General features: G+C 40.5%; 1 protein-coding gene across 1 annotated transcript in view; it reads left to right on the plus strand.

Annotated features, from left to right (window-relative positions):
- The window catches only part of BAIAP2L1 (BAR/IMD domain containing adaptor protein 2 like 1), a 235,666-nt gene that overhangs the window by 174,812 nt on the left and 40,758 nt on the right, over positions 1-20,096 (plus strand). Inside the window, 4 exon segments of the mRNA XM_030212059.1 lie at positions 14,765-14,826; positions 14,927-14,998; positions 16,786-16,923; positions 18,779-18,931. Of these exon segments, the coding sequence (XP_030067919.1) occupies positions 14,765-14,826; positions 14,927-14,998; positions 16,786-16,923; positions 18,779-18,931 (425 nt within the window).

Genomic DNA, 20,096 nt, shown 5'->3' on the forward strand with positions numbered 1-20,096 from the left:
ATAAAATACTTGTAAAGGTTTAAAACTAAAGGTTAGAAGTTTGTAAAAGAAATAAAACACAGTTTATGTACATTCAGTTGAATTTACACAAGTTTAAGGACGGTTATTTCTCAATTCTTTATAACAAAGTTATTTATTAAAATATTCAACAGATGAATACATAATTTCTTCCATATTTACCTACAAACTTTATTAAAATTCCATACTTATTGAATAACATTTGATGTTTAATAAAAAAAAATAAACTTATTATAAATATACAGAGTATAACATCTTTTCTCTGCTTATATCTTTTAATTTTAATATAAATTAATTCCTCTTTTTTTTTGCCTTTGAGAGAAGGAAGTGGAGGGGGGGGGGGGTTAAGTATAAAGACCCATCTCAGAGGATTAAAACCTGAGATAAAAGATCACTGTGACACTGAGTTTTATTGGTAATTGGTAAGTAAGGTTTTTCTTTTCTGATGATGGGTTCTCTTACACACCATAGCCCTTCAAATGTTTTATGGGTGGTGACCAGTTTAAAAAGAAAACTTTCTAAATCAGCTGCTACAAGCAGATGATTCTAGGTTTCTCTGACCTTGGCACATTGTAGGAACTGTTTATAGTCTCTCTTTCTATAGATTAATTAACTGTTTTCAGTGGCTTAAACAGACAAGCTATTGTTGAAAATCAAGCTTGCATGTTTTCTTTTGCACTTGTTTGTTCCTTGAACAAACATTTGCTTTAACCTATTGCAAGAGAAATCCTGACTTCTATCAGTACATGAATTCACCAGTGTTCTCTTATAGTTCCTCTGAGTAGTTTAGTTTCGTTTCTTAGGCACTTGCTTAACCGCCATTTAAGTTAAAATCAAAGCAGTGCATAATCTAAATTGAGAAAGGAAAGGAACTCCAATGTCCAAAACAGAAAAGGACAGGGCGAGGAAGAGGAGAAGGAAAACACATCCACATTAACACAAAGTAGGCTGTTGAGCTCATTCTGCTTGAGCAGAGGTGGAGTCTACTACTACTATTTAGCATTTCTATAGCGCTACAAGGCGTACGCAGCGCTGTACAAACATAGAAGAAAGACAGTCCCTGCTCAAAGAGCTTACAATCTAATAGACAAAAAATAAAGCAAGCAAATCAATTAATGTGTAGAGGAAAGAGGAGAGGAGGGTAGGTGGAGGCAGGTGGTTACAAGTGGTTACGAGTCAAAAGCAATGTTAGAGGTGGGCTTTCAGTCTAGATTTAAAGGTGGCCAAGGATGGGGCAAGACGTAGGGGCTCAGGAAGTTTATTCCAGGCGTAGGGTGCAGCGAGACAGAAGGCGCGAAGTCTGGAGTTGACAGTAGTGGAGAAGGGAACAGATAAGAAGGATTTATCCATGGAGCGGAGTGCACGGGAAGGGGTGTAGGGAAGGACGAGTGTGGAGAGATACTGGGGAGCAGCAGAGTGAGTACATTTATAGGTTAGTAGAAGAAGTTTGAACAAGTTTTCTCTCTCGAAGAAATCTGTAAACTGCAACTTGGTCCTCCTTTCATACTTTTTCCAAACATTATCACTTGGATGTCACAGCCTGAATAGAAACTGCTTTGCTACATCCCAAAAGTCTCTGGATTCATCTACTGCAGATGCTAAGGAAGGAAAAATTATATCTGATAATTTCCTTTCTTTTAATTGCAGCAGATGAATCCAGAATCCCACCTTCTCTGGTCTCTGGTTTTCCTTTTTGTTCATCCCTCTGTTTAGGGTTTGTGTTTGAAGTTTCAAATTTTTTGTGATTCTGTTGTTCATATTGTTCATCTGTGAGGAAGGAAAAATGTTGTGCCTAATATTTTTCTTCTGCTTTATGAGAAATACAAACTGATTAAGGAGCATACCATCCTATAAAGTACAGAATAGATAGGCCTGCTTGTCCTCGGAAAAAGCGAAGATACCTGTAGTAGGTATTCTCCAAGGACAGCAGGTCCTATATTCTCATAATCTCTCCCGCCTCCACTTGGAGTTGTTTTTATTGTTTTTCTTTGTCTACTGTTATACTCAACTGAGGTGACCGCGTTCTCACGGCGGGTGGGAAGGCACTTGCGCATGCACGGTGGAAGGAATGTATCTCGCACTCCACAAAGCTCTTCTTATACTTGTCATAAGATCCAGACTGGGCAAGGTGGCGCGTTACCCATTTGTGAGAATATAAGGCCTGCTGTCCTTGGAGAATACCTGCTACAGGTAAGTATCTTCTCTTTTTCTCCAGACCTTGTCCAGTGGATAGTTTCAGCTAGGTCTAAGGCATTCTTGGCATTGGGTTTTTTTCCGTGACTGTGTCTGGTTTCCACCCTACTTACGGACTTCTTTGCTACATCTCACAAGTCTCTGGATTCGTCTGCTGCTGATGACAAGGAAGGAAAAATTGTCTTACCTGATAATGTTCTTTCCTTTAATCCCAGCAGATGAATCCAGAGTTCCACCCTTTCTTGAGGTTGTAAATGGGGACAAGCAGGTCCCTTTTGGACATGTGCCTGCAGCAATCACCATAGGATCTCTGATCTCTTAAGGAAGCATTGAACCAATTGCAGTTTCCCTAGTAGAACACCAGCATCTGATCTTCTGGATTCACATCAGCTCTCTGTATGGCCTGCAGGCTGAATCCTGTTTTCCTCTTCCAAATCTTAATGACATTTTTGTTCTAGGGGAGAGGTCATCATAATTATAAAGTAAGACTTACAAGTTTGGTAAAATAAATATTTTGACAAATCAATTCTTATCAGATCCTATGATTGCACTGCTAGTATTTAAAAGATTAAAAAAAAAATTTTGTGTGTTTATAACATTTTTTATAATGCATCCTGAAGCCTTGCTCATCTACTATCCCTTCCTCTCCCTTAAAGATCCTATGAGCTTGTCACATGCTTTCCTGAAGTCCGTTATGTCTTCACAGAAAGGGTGGTGAATGCGTGGAACAGCCTTCTGGTGGAGATATAGTAGCTCCTTAGATTACTCCTGAGTCTATCCTGTTTTACTTTCATTATTTGTCCCCTCATTCCAGAGCTTCCTTTCAAAAACTGTCTAAGGTTTTTAAATGTCTATCGTATCTCCCCTCTCATGCCATCCTCCCAAAGTATACATATTGAGATCTTTGTCCCATATGCTTTATGACAAAGACTGCTAGCCAGCTGCCTTCTGAACTGAATCCATCCTGTATAGTAAAAGCCCCAGAAGCCAGAAATCCGGACCACCTGAGAATTCAGCCCCTTTAAAATTGCAACATCCAGACCGCCTGAGAATCTGGGCTACAAGTGCTGCACACCTTCTCCCTCCCGCATGTTCTGGCATCTCTCCCCACACTACTGGTGCCTGCATTTCTCTCTCACTCCCCTGCCCCAACCACTGGTGTACTTTTTTCAGAAGTAAGTCTTCCGTGTTGCAGTGCTAGTGGCAGACTTACAGGCTGCCTCTAGCCTGCACCAGGCCTTTTCCTCTGACCCATCCCACCCCTTCTGATGCAACTTCTGTTTTTGTAAGTGGTGGAACAGGTCAGAGAAAAAGACCCAGGGTAGGCCAGAGGCAGCCTGTGAGTAAGTCTACCTCTGGCGCTGTAGCATGGAACAGTTGCTTATGTTTGAAAAGGTGCACCAGGGGCGGGAAGTGAGAGAGAGAGAGCTGTGGAGAGGGAGAGATGCGTAGCCACAAGGAGGGGTGGGGCCTTGGGGACCTAGAACCCATTTTTGGGCTTAGACCTCCAGGCCCCTTCCTTTGGGATCTGGCATTTCTTAAGTTGCAGAGACAGAGATGGGGTGATGCCGGATGGGGAAGAGAGAGACAGTCTGAGAATCCAGAAAATCCGGACTGACCCAATCCCTGAACAGTCTGGATTTTTGGACATTTATCTTTTTGAAGGTGCAGTTTTCAGAATTGTAAACAGTACTCTAAATGAGGTCTTTTCTTCCTTCTGGTCATTACTATGTACCCAAGCAGCTTTTCATCCCCAAGTCCTGCTTTTGTGTACGTAAGTACTTCGCCCACTGTTGTACTGCTCCCTGATGTTTTTTTAAGCCTAAATGCAGGACCCTGCATTTTGTAGCATTAAATCTTAACTGCCAAATTCTAGACCATTCTTCAAGCTTTGCTAGATCTTCCTCATGTAATGCACACCATCAGGAATGTGTACGGTATTGGAGATTTTGGTATCATCCACAAAGAGGCAACCTGTACCAGATAGCCTTTCTGTAATATCACTTACAAAAATGTTTAGAAAGAACCAGACTAAGAACCAGTCTTGGCCAGTTTCTAACACAGTCGGTCACTTTAAGGCCCATACCAAGGACACTCAGTTTATTTATTAGTTGTCTATGCAAAACCATGTCTAGAAACATTGCTAAAATCCAAGTACATCATGTTTAGTGCTCATTCTCAATCCAACTGTCTGGCCACTCAGTCAAAGAAATTAATCAGATCTGTCTGATAAGACCCACCTGTAGTAAAATCATGCTGCCTCAGGTATTGCAATCCAGAAATCTTACTATCTTCTGTTTTTATAAGAGTTTCCATTAATTTTGTTTATTTCTAATTTTATTTATATTTGATATGCCATTCTTGAGAGGCCTTTCAGAGATCAGAACAAGCCTATAGTTCCCTACCACCTCCTTACTTCCGCTTCTATGGATAGGAACTACATTTGCCCTTCTCCAGTCCTCTAGGATCAGTTTTGACCCTAAAGAAGCACTGAAACGTTCAGACAGTGAAGCCGCCAGAACTTTGTTACCCTCAGATGTATCCCATTCAGCTCCATCGCTTTGTCTACCATTAGTTTAGAAAGCTTCTCATCACCACGTTTTATTATTTATCAGGTTGTGTTTTTTTTGTTGGCTTTTTTTTTTTTTTTTGAAGTGGAGAAGTAGCCTAATCCAGATATTCTCAATCCAGTCTTCAGGACACACCCAGCCAGTCAGGCTTTCAGGATATCCACAAAGAAATATGCAGGAGAGAATTTGCATGTACTACCTCCTTTGTATGCAAATTAACTCACACATTCATTGTGGATATCCCGAAAACCTGACTGGCTGGGTGTGCCCCAAGGACTTGTATGAGAACTAAAGCCAGGGATCAAATCTCATTAAAGCACCTGGTGATCTTTAGCCGGCCACTTAACCCTCCGTTGCCTCAGGTAGAAGCTTAGGGCCCCTTTTGCAAAGCGGCGGTAAACCCACCCCAGCACTCACTAAAAGGAAGTACTGCCAGGCTACTACTTCCCACCCCCAGCACGCCATCATATTCAGTGCTACAAAAATATATTTATTCAGGTACACACCGGCACTACAAAATATTTCTTTTTGTAGTGCTGGTGTGTACCTGGTGGTAATCAGGAAGTGCTGTGCACTGCCTGGTTACCACAGTGTTAGCGCTGGCGCCCTTACCGCCACTTCAGTGGGCGGCGGTAAGGTCTACCCCCCTCCCTCCCTCCCAAAATAAAATGGCAGCATGGCAAGTGCTTCACTTGCCGCACAGCCATTTCTTTATATTTATTTCCGGTCTGAGGAAGAAGGGCAACCTTCGAAAGCTAATCAAGAAATGTATTAAGTTATGTCCAATAAAAAAGGTATCATCTTATTTTCTTTTCCATGTTTTATTTTGTTTGATTTCTATAGATTCTACATGGAATGTTGCTATTCCACTAGCAACATTCCATGTAGAAGTCGGCCCTTGTAGATCACCAACGTGGCCGCGCAGGCTTCTGCTTCTGTGAGTCTGACGTCCTGCACATACGTGCAGGACGTCAGACTCACAGAAACAGAAGCCTGCGCAGCCTTCTACATGGAATGTTGCTAGTGGAATAGCAACATTCCATGTAGAATCTCCAATAGTAACAACATTCCAAGTAGAATCTCAAACAGTAGCAACATTCCATGTAGAATCTCCAATAGTAACAACATTCCATGTAGAATCTCCAATGGTATCTATTTTACTGTCATAGTAATGCTTGAATGTTTTCACTTATATACACTGTCAGCTAGCACATTTGCTTATTTCCGATCTGAGGAAGAAGGGCAACCTTCGAAAGCTAATCAAGAAATGTATTAAGTTATGTCCAATAAAAAAGGTATCATCTTATTTTCTTTTCCATGTTTTATTTTGTTTGATTTCTATTGATAACTTTAAAAAAAATGAAAGCCCTACCTTTTACCCGCTGTGGTAAAAGGGGGGGCCTCTGTGTGCGTCAAAAACACATACCAACACCAGCACAGGCCCCCTTTTGCTGCAGCTTGGTAAAAGGGGCCCTTAGATTGTAAGCACTCCAGGGACAGAAAAATGCCTACTGTAACTGAATGTGGTTCGCCTTGAGCAACTACTGAAAAAGGCTTAGCCTAAATACAAATCCCAAATTTTGCCCATAAAATAAGAGAAAATTTAGAAAAGAGAACCATATTAGTTGTGTGGCTGATTTGTACATCCTTTTGTTTTAAATTTTCTGTTAGGGTGAAGAATATAGTCTGCTACTACATAGGGTTTGAGTCAGTTATTCTACTTCCTTCTGAAGAAAAAATAGCCTTCAGAAATGTAACATTTTCCATCTGCAGAGTAGGTAAGAACATTGCTTTACTGGGTCAGATCAAGGGCTAATGCAGGTCACAAGTTCCTGGAACAGTCCCAAAAAGTAGCAAGATTCCACGCTACTTTACATTAAGGATAACCAGTGGCTTCCCCCAGGTCTACCATAATGGTTTACCTAGCTAGAGTAATTGCCTTTACCTGGCGAATAGATTGTTTTACTGAGCTTCAGTACTCGCAAAGTAATTATCAAAAATGAGAAGATGGAGTATGAAAGTCCATTCAATACAGCTTTGAGCATTGGGGCCAGCGCAAGCAACAAATATGAATCGTTGCCAGCAACCTCCATAAAGGAAGAACAGTTTTAAAAGGTACACCAGGGAGGGGAAAGTTGAGAGATGCTAGATCGCCAGCGAGGGAGGGTGGAACAGAAATACTGGTTCACAGGTGGGGTAAGGAATGGAAGAGAGGGAGAGATACTGGACCAAGGGGGAGGGGGAGAGAAAATTTTGTGCCCACATATTTTGGGCTCAGGCCTATCCAAAATTGATCGTCTGGCTATACCACTGCAGCACACCAGCTGAATATTGGTCCTATTGCTCTTAAGATTGACAAAAAGTATTTGCACTATTTAAACAGGTTCTAGGGAAAAGCAGGACAGTATAAAACTGTTTTTTAAGCCAACCTTCTATGTCTATTTAAATGCACTGTGTAATGTTGTTTTAGAACCTCATTTTAATAGAGAACATAGAGACCAGAATTGAGACATCCAGGTCAGAATGTACTTAGTTTGGATGGTATTGTAGAATCTTTTTCAAAAATACCTGCAGGAGAACACATGTATCTGCCAGCAGGAACAGCCGTTACACAAAGATAATATGTGGAAAAAATCTGTGGTGGAAATTTGGCAATTAACATGTGTAAGTGCTAACACTTAAAAGGTTAGGCAATTTATTTTGCAAACCTAGTCACATGGATGCTACTAATAAATACAGTGGTCTCAATCTTTAATTTTAGTCAGAGGGAAATAAACAATGAGGGATTAAGGAGGCGAACTCCCCTACTTCCTCCTGTAAAAAGGCTGGCTGAAATGAGTACTTCTTTGATTTTCAGAAGGCGTTTGACAAAGTGCCGCACGAAAGACTCCTGAAGAAATTGCAGAGTCATGGAATCGGAGGTAGGGTATTATTATGGATTATGGCTAAACAGTAAGATAAAGGAAATCATTAGAGCCAAAAAACAATCCTTCAGAAAGTGGAGAAGAGAACCAACTGAAAGTAACAGGATAGATCATAAGGAATGCCAAGCCAAATGCAAAGCGGAGATAAGGAGGGCAAAAAAGGACTTTGAGAAGAAATTAGCGTTGGAAGCAAAAATACATAGTAAAAATTTTTTTTAGATACATTAAAAGCAGGAAACCGGCCAAAGAGTCGGTTGGGCCGCTGGACGAAAATGGCGTTAAAGGGGCGATCAAGGAGGACAAAGCCGTAGCGGAGAAATTAAATGAATTCTTTGCTTCGGTCTTCACCGAGGAGGATTTGGGGGGGACACCGGTGCCGGAAAGAATATTTGAAGCGGGGGAGTCGGAGAAACTAAACAAATTCTCTGTAACCTTGGAGGATGTAATGGGTCAGTTCAGCAAGCTGAAGAGTAGTAAATCACCGGGACCTGATGGTATTCATCCCAGAGTATTAATAGAACTAAAAAATGAACTTGCGGAGCTACTGTTAGAAATATGCAATCTGTCCCTAAAAGCGAGTGTAGTACCGGAAGACTGGAGGGTAGCCAATGTTACTCCGATTTTTAAGAAGGGTTCCAGAGGAGATCCGGGAAATTATAGACCGGTGAGTCTGACGTCGGTGCCGGGCAAGATGGTGGAGGCTATTATTAAGAATAAAATTGCAGAGCATATACAAAAACATGGACTGATGAGACAAAGTCAGCACGGATTTAGTGAAGGGAAGTCTTGCCTCACCAATCTAATGCATTTTTTTGAGGGGGTAAGCAAACATGTGGACAATGGGGAGCCGGTTGATATTGTATATCTGGATTTTCAGAAGGCGTTTGACAAAGTGCCGCACGAAAGACTCCTGAAGAAATTGCAGAGTCATGGAATCGGAGGTAGGGTATTATTATGGATTAAGAACTGGTTGAAAGATAGGAAGCAGAGAGTAGGATTGCGTGGCCAGTATTCTCAGTGGAGGAGGGTAGTTAGTGGGGTCCCGCAGGGGTCTGTGCTGGGTCCGTTGCTTTTTAATGTATTTATAAATGACCTAGAGATGGGAATAACTAGTGAGGTAATTAAATTCGCCGATGACACAAAATTATTCAGGGTCGTCAAGTCGCAGGAGGAATGTGAACGATTACAGGAGGACCTTGCGAGACTGGGAGAATGGGCGTGCAAGTGGCAGATGAAGTTCAATGTTGACAAGTGCAAAGTGATGCATGTGGGTAAGAGGAACCCGAATTATAGCTACGTCTTGCAAGGTTCCGCGTTAGGAGTTACGGATCAAGAAAGGGATCTGGGTGTCGTCGTCGATGATACGCTGAAACCTTCTGCTCAGTGTGCTGCTGCGGCTAGGAAAGCGAATAGAATGTTGGGTGTTATTAGGAAGGGTATGGAGTCCAGGTGTGCGGATGTTATAATGCCGTTGTATCGCTCCATGGTGCGACCGCACCTGGAGTATTGTGTTCAGTACTGGTCTCCGTATCTCAAAAAAGATATAGTAGAATTGGAAAAGGTACAGCGAAGGGCGACGAAAATGATAGTGGGGATGGGACGACTTTCCTATGAAGAGAGGCTGAGAAGGCTAGGGCTTTTCAGCTTGGAGAAGAGACGGCTGAGGGGAGATATGATAGAAGTGTATAAAATAATGAGTGGAATGGATCGGGTGGATGTGAAGCGACTGTTCACGCTATCCAAAAATACTAGGACTAGAGGGCATGAGTTGAAGCTACAGTGTGGTAAATTTAAAACGAATCGGAGAAAATTTTTCTTCACCCAACGTGTAATTAGACTCTGGAATTCGTTGCCGGAGAACGTGGTACGGGCGGTTAGCTTGACGGAGTTTAAAAAGGGGTTAGATAGATTCCTAAAGGACAAGTCCATAGACCGCTATTAAATGGACTTGGAAAAATTCCGCATTTTTAGGTATAACTTGTCTGGAATGTTTTTACGTTTGGGGAGCGTGCCAGGTGCCCTTGACCTGGATTGGCCACTGTCGGTGACAGGATGCTGGGCTAGATGGACCTTTGGTCTTTCCCAGTATGGCACTACTTATGTACTTATGTACTAACCTATGAGCCAGGGTGCAGTTGTAAATCTCTACAAGGATATATTAAGTCATATCTGTGCTTCCTCTTTATGAAATGAGGAAGATTTTGGCCTACTCTGGCCACAACCAAACACGCCCCTTTGCAATTTCCATGTATTAGACAGCCACGTGTAATTTGAGCCCTTTTAAAAATCACCAGTCGTACGTGGATGTCATTTTCACATGTAAATACTGGAACTTCCACGTGGAAATTGTGAATAAGTGTGTGTGTGTGTGTGTGTTGTATCTACATAACTGTAATTTCATATGAGTTCCTTTTACTAAATTCTAGAAATACCAATGTCCATTCTCCTGTGAAATATACTTGTCCTGCAGATGATTTTGACAGCCAAAAAGCCTCTGTTGCAGCAGCAGTAAGGCTGGCATGATACAGCTTAGTGTAATTTTTAAATTTTATATTTTAATGTGAATAACAATTGCACATATTTCAAATTTGCAGTATCTACAAACAGATCTCATTTTCAAGATGACCACAATAGATATTCATGGGACAATTAGTTTAGAACCAGATGAATCTGTGAACCCCTATTGAAAATGGTCTTTATTTTAATGTTTCTCATCCCAGTCCTCACGAACCACACAGCCAGCCTGATATTTGAAATATCTACAATAAATGTATTATTGTGCATGTTCATTGGATATCCTGAAAGTAGACTGTCCAGGTAGTTTTTAACAGAATACATATATCCATTGTGCAGAATACATACATTTGATGATCGTATCAGCTTTTGAGACCACTTAGGTCTCTTCATAAGAGATTCCATTGCAGGAACCTATATTATCTGAAAATCTCATTGTCTTCACCTGCAGATAAATGTAGGTTTATCCAGGTTCAGGGCAGTTGGTATTCTGCACTAATTTAATCTTGATCACATCTGTAGTGCTATTTGCCTTTTACATATCCCAGCTGCAGTCTCCAGAAAGAACTTTGGTATTCCAGTCAGTGGTATGTTCAGATAGCTAGCTGATTGTTGATGCCCCTGTGATTCGCTTTTAAGGTTTGTGAGACCAAAGCTCTGTTGAGAAGTTGTAAATTTTAATTTTGCCCTTGAGCAATGTTAAATCATTAATACCTGAGCCTCAGAAATGGTCAAGTATCTTTTGCTGAATAATGCTATATAGAACTATCATAACAACACACTTGCTGCTCAGAAGACATTTACTTGTTTTAATGTTTATGTATGTCAGTATCTCTCTTCTTTCAAGTAAACATGTAAGCATTTTATGACAAACATTGTTTTGTTTTTTTAATATCAGGGCTGTCATTGCTAACAAATGCACTGCAATCAATGTATAACAATGCTTTGGCAAGGCTAGAGTTACATTGTCTATCTTGACAATTTCTGTGCTTTGTGCAATTGTACTTTGTTTCAAATAGTTATTGTAGTCACTCCTGTATCATATGTGTACATTCTAGTTCCAAGAAATACCAACTATCTTCTTTTTTAAAAAGTGATACGAGTTTTATTAGGTACCTTAAGGAAATAACAGGTTTTTAAACAAAACTGGCAAAAGTTATGAGATTTTATTTTCACATTAGCATGTGATTGTTAAAGGTAACAATCCCCTCCCTTAACAAAATCACTTTTTCTATCTCATTAGGAGTATCGCTTCCTTCCCTGCTGCGTTCCGTGGCATCTCTACCTTCTGTTCCCCTTTTGCTCCCATCACCACCTTGCATTCCCTCCCCAACTCACTGGGATCAGCATTGTCTTTCCTATTAGCCTCTGAATGGCCTCTAGCCAGGAAGAGGAATTGGGCAAGTACTCCTTACTACTGCCTCCTCAAGAGGAGATGGTAAATACATCTATGCTCTCCGTGATGCCTTTACTACAGCCTATCATCTCAGTACCCCTCATCAGCATCTAATCACCTCTTCCCCTCTCCCTCCCATTCTCCCTCACCTGACATTTACCAGGGATATCTCTCATGGGTTGTTGTGGGGGCAAGAGTGGTCTCCAGATACTGCTAGAGCTTAATCTGCCAAATAAGGGCAGTACTCTTATTTGGCAGCTTGACCCAGGTTTAACCCCTGGCAGTGGCACTGTGAGACTATCACTAGGGTTCAGAGTCATCATTTTGAGCTTAGGCTGGCAATGGGTCCAGGAGCATTTGGGTATTGCTCCTGCCCATCACCAACCCACCAGACACAACCCTGAAAAGTGCTGAGGGGTCAAAGGGGTGGAGGCTATGGCACCTCATTGGGAAGGGGATGGAGGGGGTTGTTTAGAGACTTATTGAGGACTAGGGGGTTGGGATTCTGGGTGGTGAGAGGGATTGGGGATGCTTCTAGGGGTTTCATGGGTTTAAAGCAGCAGACCACAGTAAATGCATCGGAGATAACATGGTAAGTGCATCCATGTTAACTCCTGATGCATTTTCTGTGTGGTGATTGTCTGGCTTGCATGGTTAACTGCAGGGGTAGATGCTGAGCATACCTTCGACATTTACCGCACAGGCTTTGCACTTACAATACAATTTTTGCACCCTTTGTCTTTGCACTGAGAGAAAAAGAGGGGTGAGGAATGTACTTGGTGTGTGCCTGTACACCACCACCTGATCAGGCTGCTATGGCGCTTTTCTATACGCTACTGTAAACAAGCAGATTCATAGAATATAATTAGAAGCTGCGATTACTATTCATGATATATTTGAGCTAGTTTAACAAAATGTTTTTAAGATAATTTTAAAATGTAATCCAAATATTCTAACGATCTGGTACCTGATTTTGGCTTCCTTGACATCAAGACTGCCAGTATCCTATTAAATCAACTGAGACTATGATGGGGAAGGGAGAGAGGATTGGTGAGGTGATTAAAAACAAAAATGCTGTTTGTTAATGGAAGTTTGTATAGCGAATAGTTTAATAGATATAAACCTTTTATCATTTATAGTATGAGAACTCTTGTTAATGTGTGGGGGGTTTTTTTGCGCTAAAGATTTATCATAAAATGTGAACCAAATTTAAATAAAATCTGTGCAGCCAAAACACGGACTATTGTGGAATGCACTCCATCTCGTCTTGGTAGTTTTTGAAAGTGCACATGCAAAAATTGTAGGCTAACTTTTTGAGTGCCATGTTAGGAGCAGACAGTGGGCGTTCTGAGCTAACCAGTTAGCACATCTACATTACTGCATGCAAACTGGTTGGCACATGGATAAAGCATGAGCCCTTACCACCTAAAAATGGCCATGCACTAATGGCAACATTAGCACATGACCATTAATAGAAAAAAAATAGATAATCATAGTTTTTACTGCCACAGTAAAAATGGCTTTAGTATGTGGGAAAGATCTGTGTAAGGGTGCACCAAGGCCTGTTTTTACTACAGCTTATTAAAAGGACTCCTTAAGAGGAAAGGCCCTGTGGAGTTTAACTTTTGAAAGTATGGGGGCCAGTGATACCACACACTCTACCATCCTTATCCCTTTAGGAAACGGATAAAAAGTACTGTAACACAGGTACTTACCTACAGAAGGGAACGTCAATTTTAAGTCCCTGGCTTTTAGAACTTAAGAACATACTTTAATTGCCTTCACTGTATTTCAGAGATCTTTTTTGTAATTACAATTTGAGACTGACATATAAGGACCCTTTTACTAAGGCACAATAGGCCTAATGTGGGCCTGCCATGTGCTAATAGAGCACCACCACGGAATATGCTGAGGCATCCTGTGATAGTTTCTGCTTAGTGTGCACTAATCCTGCGCTGGAAAATATATTTTTTTAACTTTTCAGCATGGGAGGTGCGCCCATGGGCAGAGTAGGCATGCCTACGCTAATCGGATAGCATGGGCACATTACTGCATACTATTCAGTTAGCATGAGAGCTCTTAAATAGGTGGCAGTAAGGGCTCCTGTGGTAATGGCCATGCACTAATAGGGAAATTAGCGTGTGGCCATTAAAAATATATATATATGGCAAGGCGGCTATTTTACTGCCATGTTAAAAGTGGCTGCAGCACACAGAGAACCCATGTGTTGGCAACTGTGCTGGCCACTTTTTAGCATGGCTTGGTAAAAGGACCCCATAGTGCATTAAAGAGCTTTGTGCATTTAGAATTGCTTCATTGTGCTTCTTAGAACACTACTTAACAATAACAAACTATCCATTTTTCTATAATTTTAGGTTTTAACTAGGATAAAAACATGTTCTAATATTTACCCAGCCCCCAAGAGCCTATTTAAAAAAAAAAAAGCCTACCTTTTTACCAAATAACCATTTCTTCAGAATTCAATAAATGTTTCTAGCATTTATTTAAAATGTAGTTATGAATATGCCATGATAAAATAAACACACAAAGTTTTATATCACATTATGACATTTAACTCCACTTACATCAACAAAGTAGCAATGTGGATCATAAGAAGGTTACTTAAAACTTCAGCAGTGTATATCTTTCGCAACAAAAGTGTTTTGTCACCACACATCTTCACTGGTCCAATTTACTATCTCCAGACATTTTATTAATCCATATCTTAAATGCAAACATTAATATTAAAAAAATAGTATATATCACCAAACTGCAAGGCTGTATATTCAAAATGTATATATATATATATGTGTGTGTGTGTGTATATATATATATATATATATATATATATATATATATATATCATAGTGAACTTATGTTAAGGAGTATTCAAGGACCAGTTGCTGACCTGAATCATGTTTCGATAGATCTGTTTCAGGAAAGAAGGTCACCTTTCAAATAGCTCTCACACATTCCATATAATGGCAGCCTATGCTAAAATAAACATTGTGCCTTCTTTAGAACAAGAACAGTATCTGCTACCTCTTAAGAGATTTCTTATTTGTTTGTTTTTACTTTTTAAAAGCATGTTTTTATTTAAAAGTAATTTAAACGTATCACCTTATGTTGCATGTTTTTTTTGCCTACAGGTCAAGTTCTTATCGAAATTTCAAATGCGCACAAAAGACTTAATGAAAATCTAGATGAAAGTGTATGTATACATTATTACATTGTATTTAAGCAGTTGAAACATAATTTAAAAAATGTGCACGGAATGCATCAAGTTTATATAATTACTGCTTTTTTTATAGTTCAAAAAGTTCCATAAAGAGATTATATCTGAACTGGAGAAAAAGACTGAACAGGATGTGAAATACATGACTGTGAGTATAGCCTAGCTTTAATTTATAAAAGGAAGGTAATATTGTACATATGAAACAAATTAACTTTTACAGCAAAATTCTGAAGTTTGTGGAACAATACCCAAAGCTACACAACGTTCAACTCCACTGCAAATAATGCAAGAAAGTGAGTGTACAATTCTTAAATGAATTCTTAAAGGAAGGGAAAAGCCTCAGATCTTGAGCAGAGCACCATTATTCTTTTAAACTGTACAAAAATAGTCAAAAGAACATTTTTACGCAAAACAAGTGAAAATCAAATAAAAATGTGAAAACTTATCTCAAATGTTCAGTGAATGTGTAGGTTCTTTATGATTGGTAGCCAGCTTTTCAAACTGTCACATTACTGTATCATGGGCTGTTGTGGACCTTTGAATGCCCAAAAACAAAATCTTGATCCTTACTAGTATCTTCACTTATACAGTAACATAGTAGATGACGGCAGAAAAAGACCTGCACGGTCCATCCAGTCTGCCCAACAAGATAAACTCACATGTGCTACTTTTTGTGTATACCCTACCTTGATTTGATTGTACCTGTCCTTTTCAGGGCACAGACCATATAAATCTGCCCAGCACTATCCCCGCCTCCCAGCCACCAGTCCCGCCTCCCAGCCACCGGCTCTGGCACAGACCGTATAAGTCTGCCCAGCACTATCCCCGCCTCCCAACCACCAGCCCCGCCTCCCACCACCGGTTCTGGCACAGACCGTATAAGTCTGCCGAGCACTATCCCCGCCTCCCAACCACCAGTCCCGCCTCCCACCACCGGCTCTGGCACAGACCGTATAAGTCTGCCCAGCACTATCCCCGCCTCCCAACCACCAGTCCCGCCTCCCACCACCGGCTCTGGCACAGACCGTATAAGTCTGCCCAGCACCATCTCCGTCTCCCGCCACCTGCTTTGCCACCCAATCTCGTCTAAGCTCCTTAGGATCCATTCCTTATATGGCAGCTATACTTAAAAAAAAAAAAAGATACAGTAGAAAGGTAGCCAATCAAAAATAAGTCATAGTTCTATAACTCTTAATTCAACAAACCGCAGATCTTATTTTAAAAAATAATTAATTAAAAAGTGGTGCCATTCTATCAGGCTATTTGAGGCCATTAGTTCCAGCATATTAAGACAAAATATCCATTGTTCTCAACACAAGTTGTTTCCAGATCCCTCCTTGAGTATTTAAAGGGATATGATAGCAGTAAATGATTTTGCACAAAAAGTTGTATTAATATGAAAAGTTAATGAGGATGTTAAGGATTTAATTAGAATTTTTTATTTTCAAGAGTTATTCAAGGTCCAAAATAGTCCTGATGCAGCAATGTGACCTGTGCAAAATGGACTGACACATAAAAGGACTGACACATTTATTATATAGTTGAGATCAGTTGTTGCATTTTTTAAATCCTATGACTGTATTTTTGAAGTACAGTTTAAATGAATAATGGTGCTCTATTGAAGATTGCCGAGGCATTTCTCTTCCGTTAAGTGAACTGAATTATGTATTCACTTTGTTACATTATTTGCAGAGGAGGAATTAATAGTGAAGGCTATACAATATTCAGATTTGGTTTTTTTGTACTATGGTAGCAAATTGTGAAGTCTGAGATCAACATCTTAATCTTTTCTGATTCTTAATGTGATGTTAAGCAAGGCTCATGAGTGTTATGAAAAAACTTGTTTACATGGAACCTTGTGATATGTAATCTGTTTAAGGATCAGAAAATGCTTCCATAGTATGAGTTTTCTAACACTGATCATTTTGATCACAGGCAACACTAAAGAAATACCAGATGGAACACAGAAATAAACTAGATTCTTTGGAAAGGTCTCAGAGTGACTTAAAAAAACTCAGAAGGAAAAGCCAGGGCGGAAGGAATGCAACCAAGTATGAGCATAAAGAAACAGAGGTTAGTGTTGCATAATCTTCGATTTCATCTAAGATGTTAACTCCGTTTCACGTATTACAGAGCGTTTCCTCACTCCTTTCTCTAGCTCTCCTGATTTTCTAAGTTATGAGCATAGTACGAGTGGTTTAAAAATATTTCTAAATGTTGCTGGAAAGCAACAAACCTAGTTTACAGTTTTCCAAGCTGCAGTCTTTTATCTAATATAATAAAACGCACCGTGAACGTTCTGAAGACAACGTTCTGAAGTCACTCGAACACTCCCTGTAGGGTTCGTGGATTCATGGTGTGAAGCCAGCCAGCCGTCTCTGCCCTGCCCTCGTGTCAAACGTCATGACGTCGAGGGCGGAAAAAAAAACAAACGAACGGATCGCACCCACGCACGGTGCGTTTTATTATATTAGATTTACCTCCGTGGTGGTGGTTCCGGCAGCGCAGCGTCAGGGAAGGAGGCGGCGCTCCCGACGTCTCTAGCCTTCCCTTCGCTGTGTTCCGCCTTCTTCTGAGTGGTTTAAAAATATTTCTAAATGTTGCTGGAAAGCAACAAACCTAGTTGACAGTTTTCCAAGCTGCAGTCTTTTATGTTTTCATAATGGGGGAAAAAAAAACTGAGGAGTGGGTGGTGACATTTTCTGCATTGTTTATCATACACTCAATCAGTTGTATCAGCATGTAGCTTAAAACTTTATAACATATACTGATGTGAAAAGTTCCCCTCCCCCTCCTGATTCCTCTATTATTGCATACATGTTCCCTGAATGGTTTCTGATCATTAAACAACATACAAGATTAGTCAAAGGGAGCCCGAGTAAACACTTGACATAGTTTTTTGAATTATAACTTAATTTATTTTAAGGAGCAAAGTTATCCTGCACCCATATCACCCATGTGTAAAAGTAATTGCTCCCCTTAGTTATTCAGACAATTGACCACATTTAATTGATGATTGGATCCAGCTGATTGCAGCCAGCCTTGTTGAATTACAGCTCGTTATATTTTGAACCTTACTGTTAGAGTGAAGTAGTCACCACAAGTTTGAGAACACTATGCCATGATCAAAGCAAATTCCAGAAGAGATGAGAAAAAAAAGTTGTTGAAACATCAATTTGGAAGAAGCCATTTTTAAAATTTTGGGACTACTGAGCCTCAGTGAGAACCATTTTCTCCAAATGGAGAAGGCTTGGAAAAGCCAGTCAGATTTCCAGGATACCCACAATGAATATGAATGAGCTAAATTTTGCATGAAATGGAGCAGGGCCGTGCCAAGGGTCTGTGGCACCCCCCTGCAAGGGTACGGGTGCTGCGCCCCCCCCCCCCCCCCCCCCCGGGACATTGAGCGAAGGGAAGACTAGTAGAGACGTCGGGAGCGCCGCCTCCTTCACTGACGCTGCCCTGCCAGCCGGACAGAGGTAAATTTAAAAGAGATTTTGTTGGGGGGAGAAGAGGGCGGGCAGTTGGGACATGGGAGCGGGAGGGCGAGGCAAGCATGGTGCGGCGCCCCCCTGCCACGCTTACCTCGCTTACCGCGTTGGCACGGCCCTGAAATGGAGGAAGTACATGTAGATTTATCTCACACATATACATTGTGGTTAACTTGAAAACCAGACTGGTTTGATTTGTCCTGAGGGATAGGGTTGAGAACCCCTGTGCTACAGATAATTTACTTGGACATGTCGAAGGGCTGATTTTTGTCTTGTGGAGTGTGTGTGACGTGCTCACAGGTCTGAAGGATTTGAATCTGGCCCATTCATTAGTTGGATAGTTATCATATTCTGACTCTGTATCATTTCAAGAAGGCTACAGTCTGACTTATTTAAGGTCTGTAATAAGACAGCTCTTATGTATTTTTTTTGTTTAGTGTATGGAGTCAATCATTTCTCGACAGAGCGATATTCAAAGATTTATTGCTGAAGGTTGCAAAGAAGCTTTGCTTGAAGAGAAAAGAAGATTTTGCTTTTTGGTAGATAAGCACTGCAGCTTCACTAACCACTTGAACTACTACCATACACAGGTCAGTAGGAAGTAATTATGGTGCATTGCATGCTGGGTTTCAATAGCAACATAACTGCCATTACTTCCTATTAGATGCAGCTAGTAATCAGTTATTTACATAGAAATATAGGAAGTTAAGTCCCATCTAGTCTTCCTAATATACTTCCCATTACTACAGTGCCATAAACCATAGCTGATCTCTGTTTTTTTCCATCAGTCTTTTTGCAATTAAGAATCCTTTCTTCTTCTCCAATACTCTAGAGTCTGTGTCCGCTGCTTCTACCTTTGAGGCCAGCATGCTAAAGTGTGTCCTTATTCTTTTATCCCCTTTGACCCACTTGCCATGACTGCTTGTATTTGCATGCCCACCACACCCATGGATATTCTGAAAAAACCTGGTCTGCTTGCAACCCTTGAGGACTGAATTTGGACAAGCCTGCTCAAGTTTTTGTCCACTGAAAAAGATTTGCATCTTCATTATTATTTATATCTTTGAGGCGTATGAATTTCTATTGTTTTCTCTCTAGAATAAATATTTTGTAGTTTTTATAACATGTTTATGCTTGTTTAAATCTAAAATTATATATTAGTTCTGTGATTAAATAGCAGAGGACTATTCCATTGTATCCAAACTTTATTTCAAGACACTATGATGGTCCATAATTTCAAGCTTATTGTATAAGGTAAACACGTTACTAGTTAGTTTTAAAAAGGCAGGTTATTTGTTTGGGATTCAGTATATGTTAAAAAGTAGATTAACATGACATTATTTCTGACCCAGCAGTTTTCATTATGGGCTTCTTGTTCAGTCTGAGCCAATGTGGTGTTCCAGTGTCATGTGCCTTCATTCCCCTTGTGCCTTATTCCCCTCACCATGCTCTTCGCTCTTCCCAACAGCACTTATATATGGTTTCCTGCTTTGTCACATATGACTTGACTCTACATAACACCTGCTTCAGTGTAGTTTCACCTGCTTTGTGGAATGCTCTCCCTACTTCTCTTAAGACTGAACCTTCCATTGTAAAATCTAAGGTCTACTTTAAAGAACACTTAACCAGTCCTCTTCCCTGTAGGTTGCAGCCCTGTTCTTCCTATTTTTCTCCTGCTGTTCTGCCCTCTATACCCCTGTCCTTATAACCCTTTTGGCAATTGTAATACTACTACTTAACATTTCTAAAGCGCTA

Source organism: Microcaecilia unicolor, chromosome 8, assembly GCF_901765095.1.
Source record: "Microcaecilia unicolor chromosome 8, aMicUni1.1, whole genome shotgun sequence".
Lineage (NCBI taxonomy): Eukaryota > Metazoa > Chordata > Amphibia > Gymnophiona > Siphonopidae > Microcaecilia > Microcaecilia unicolor.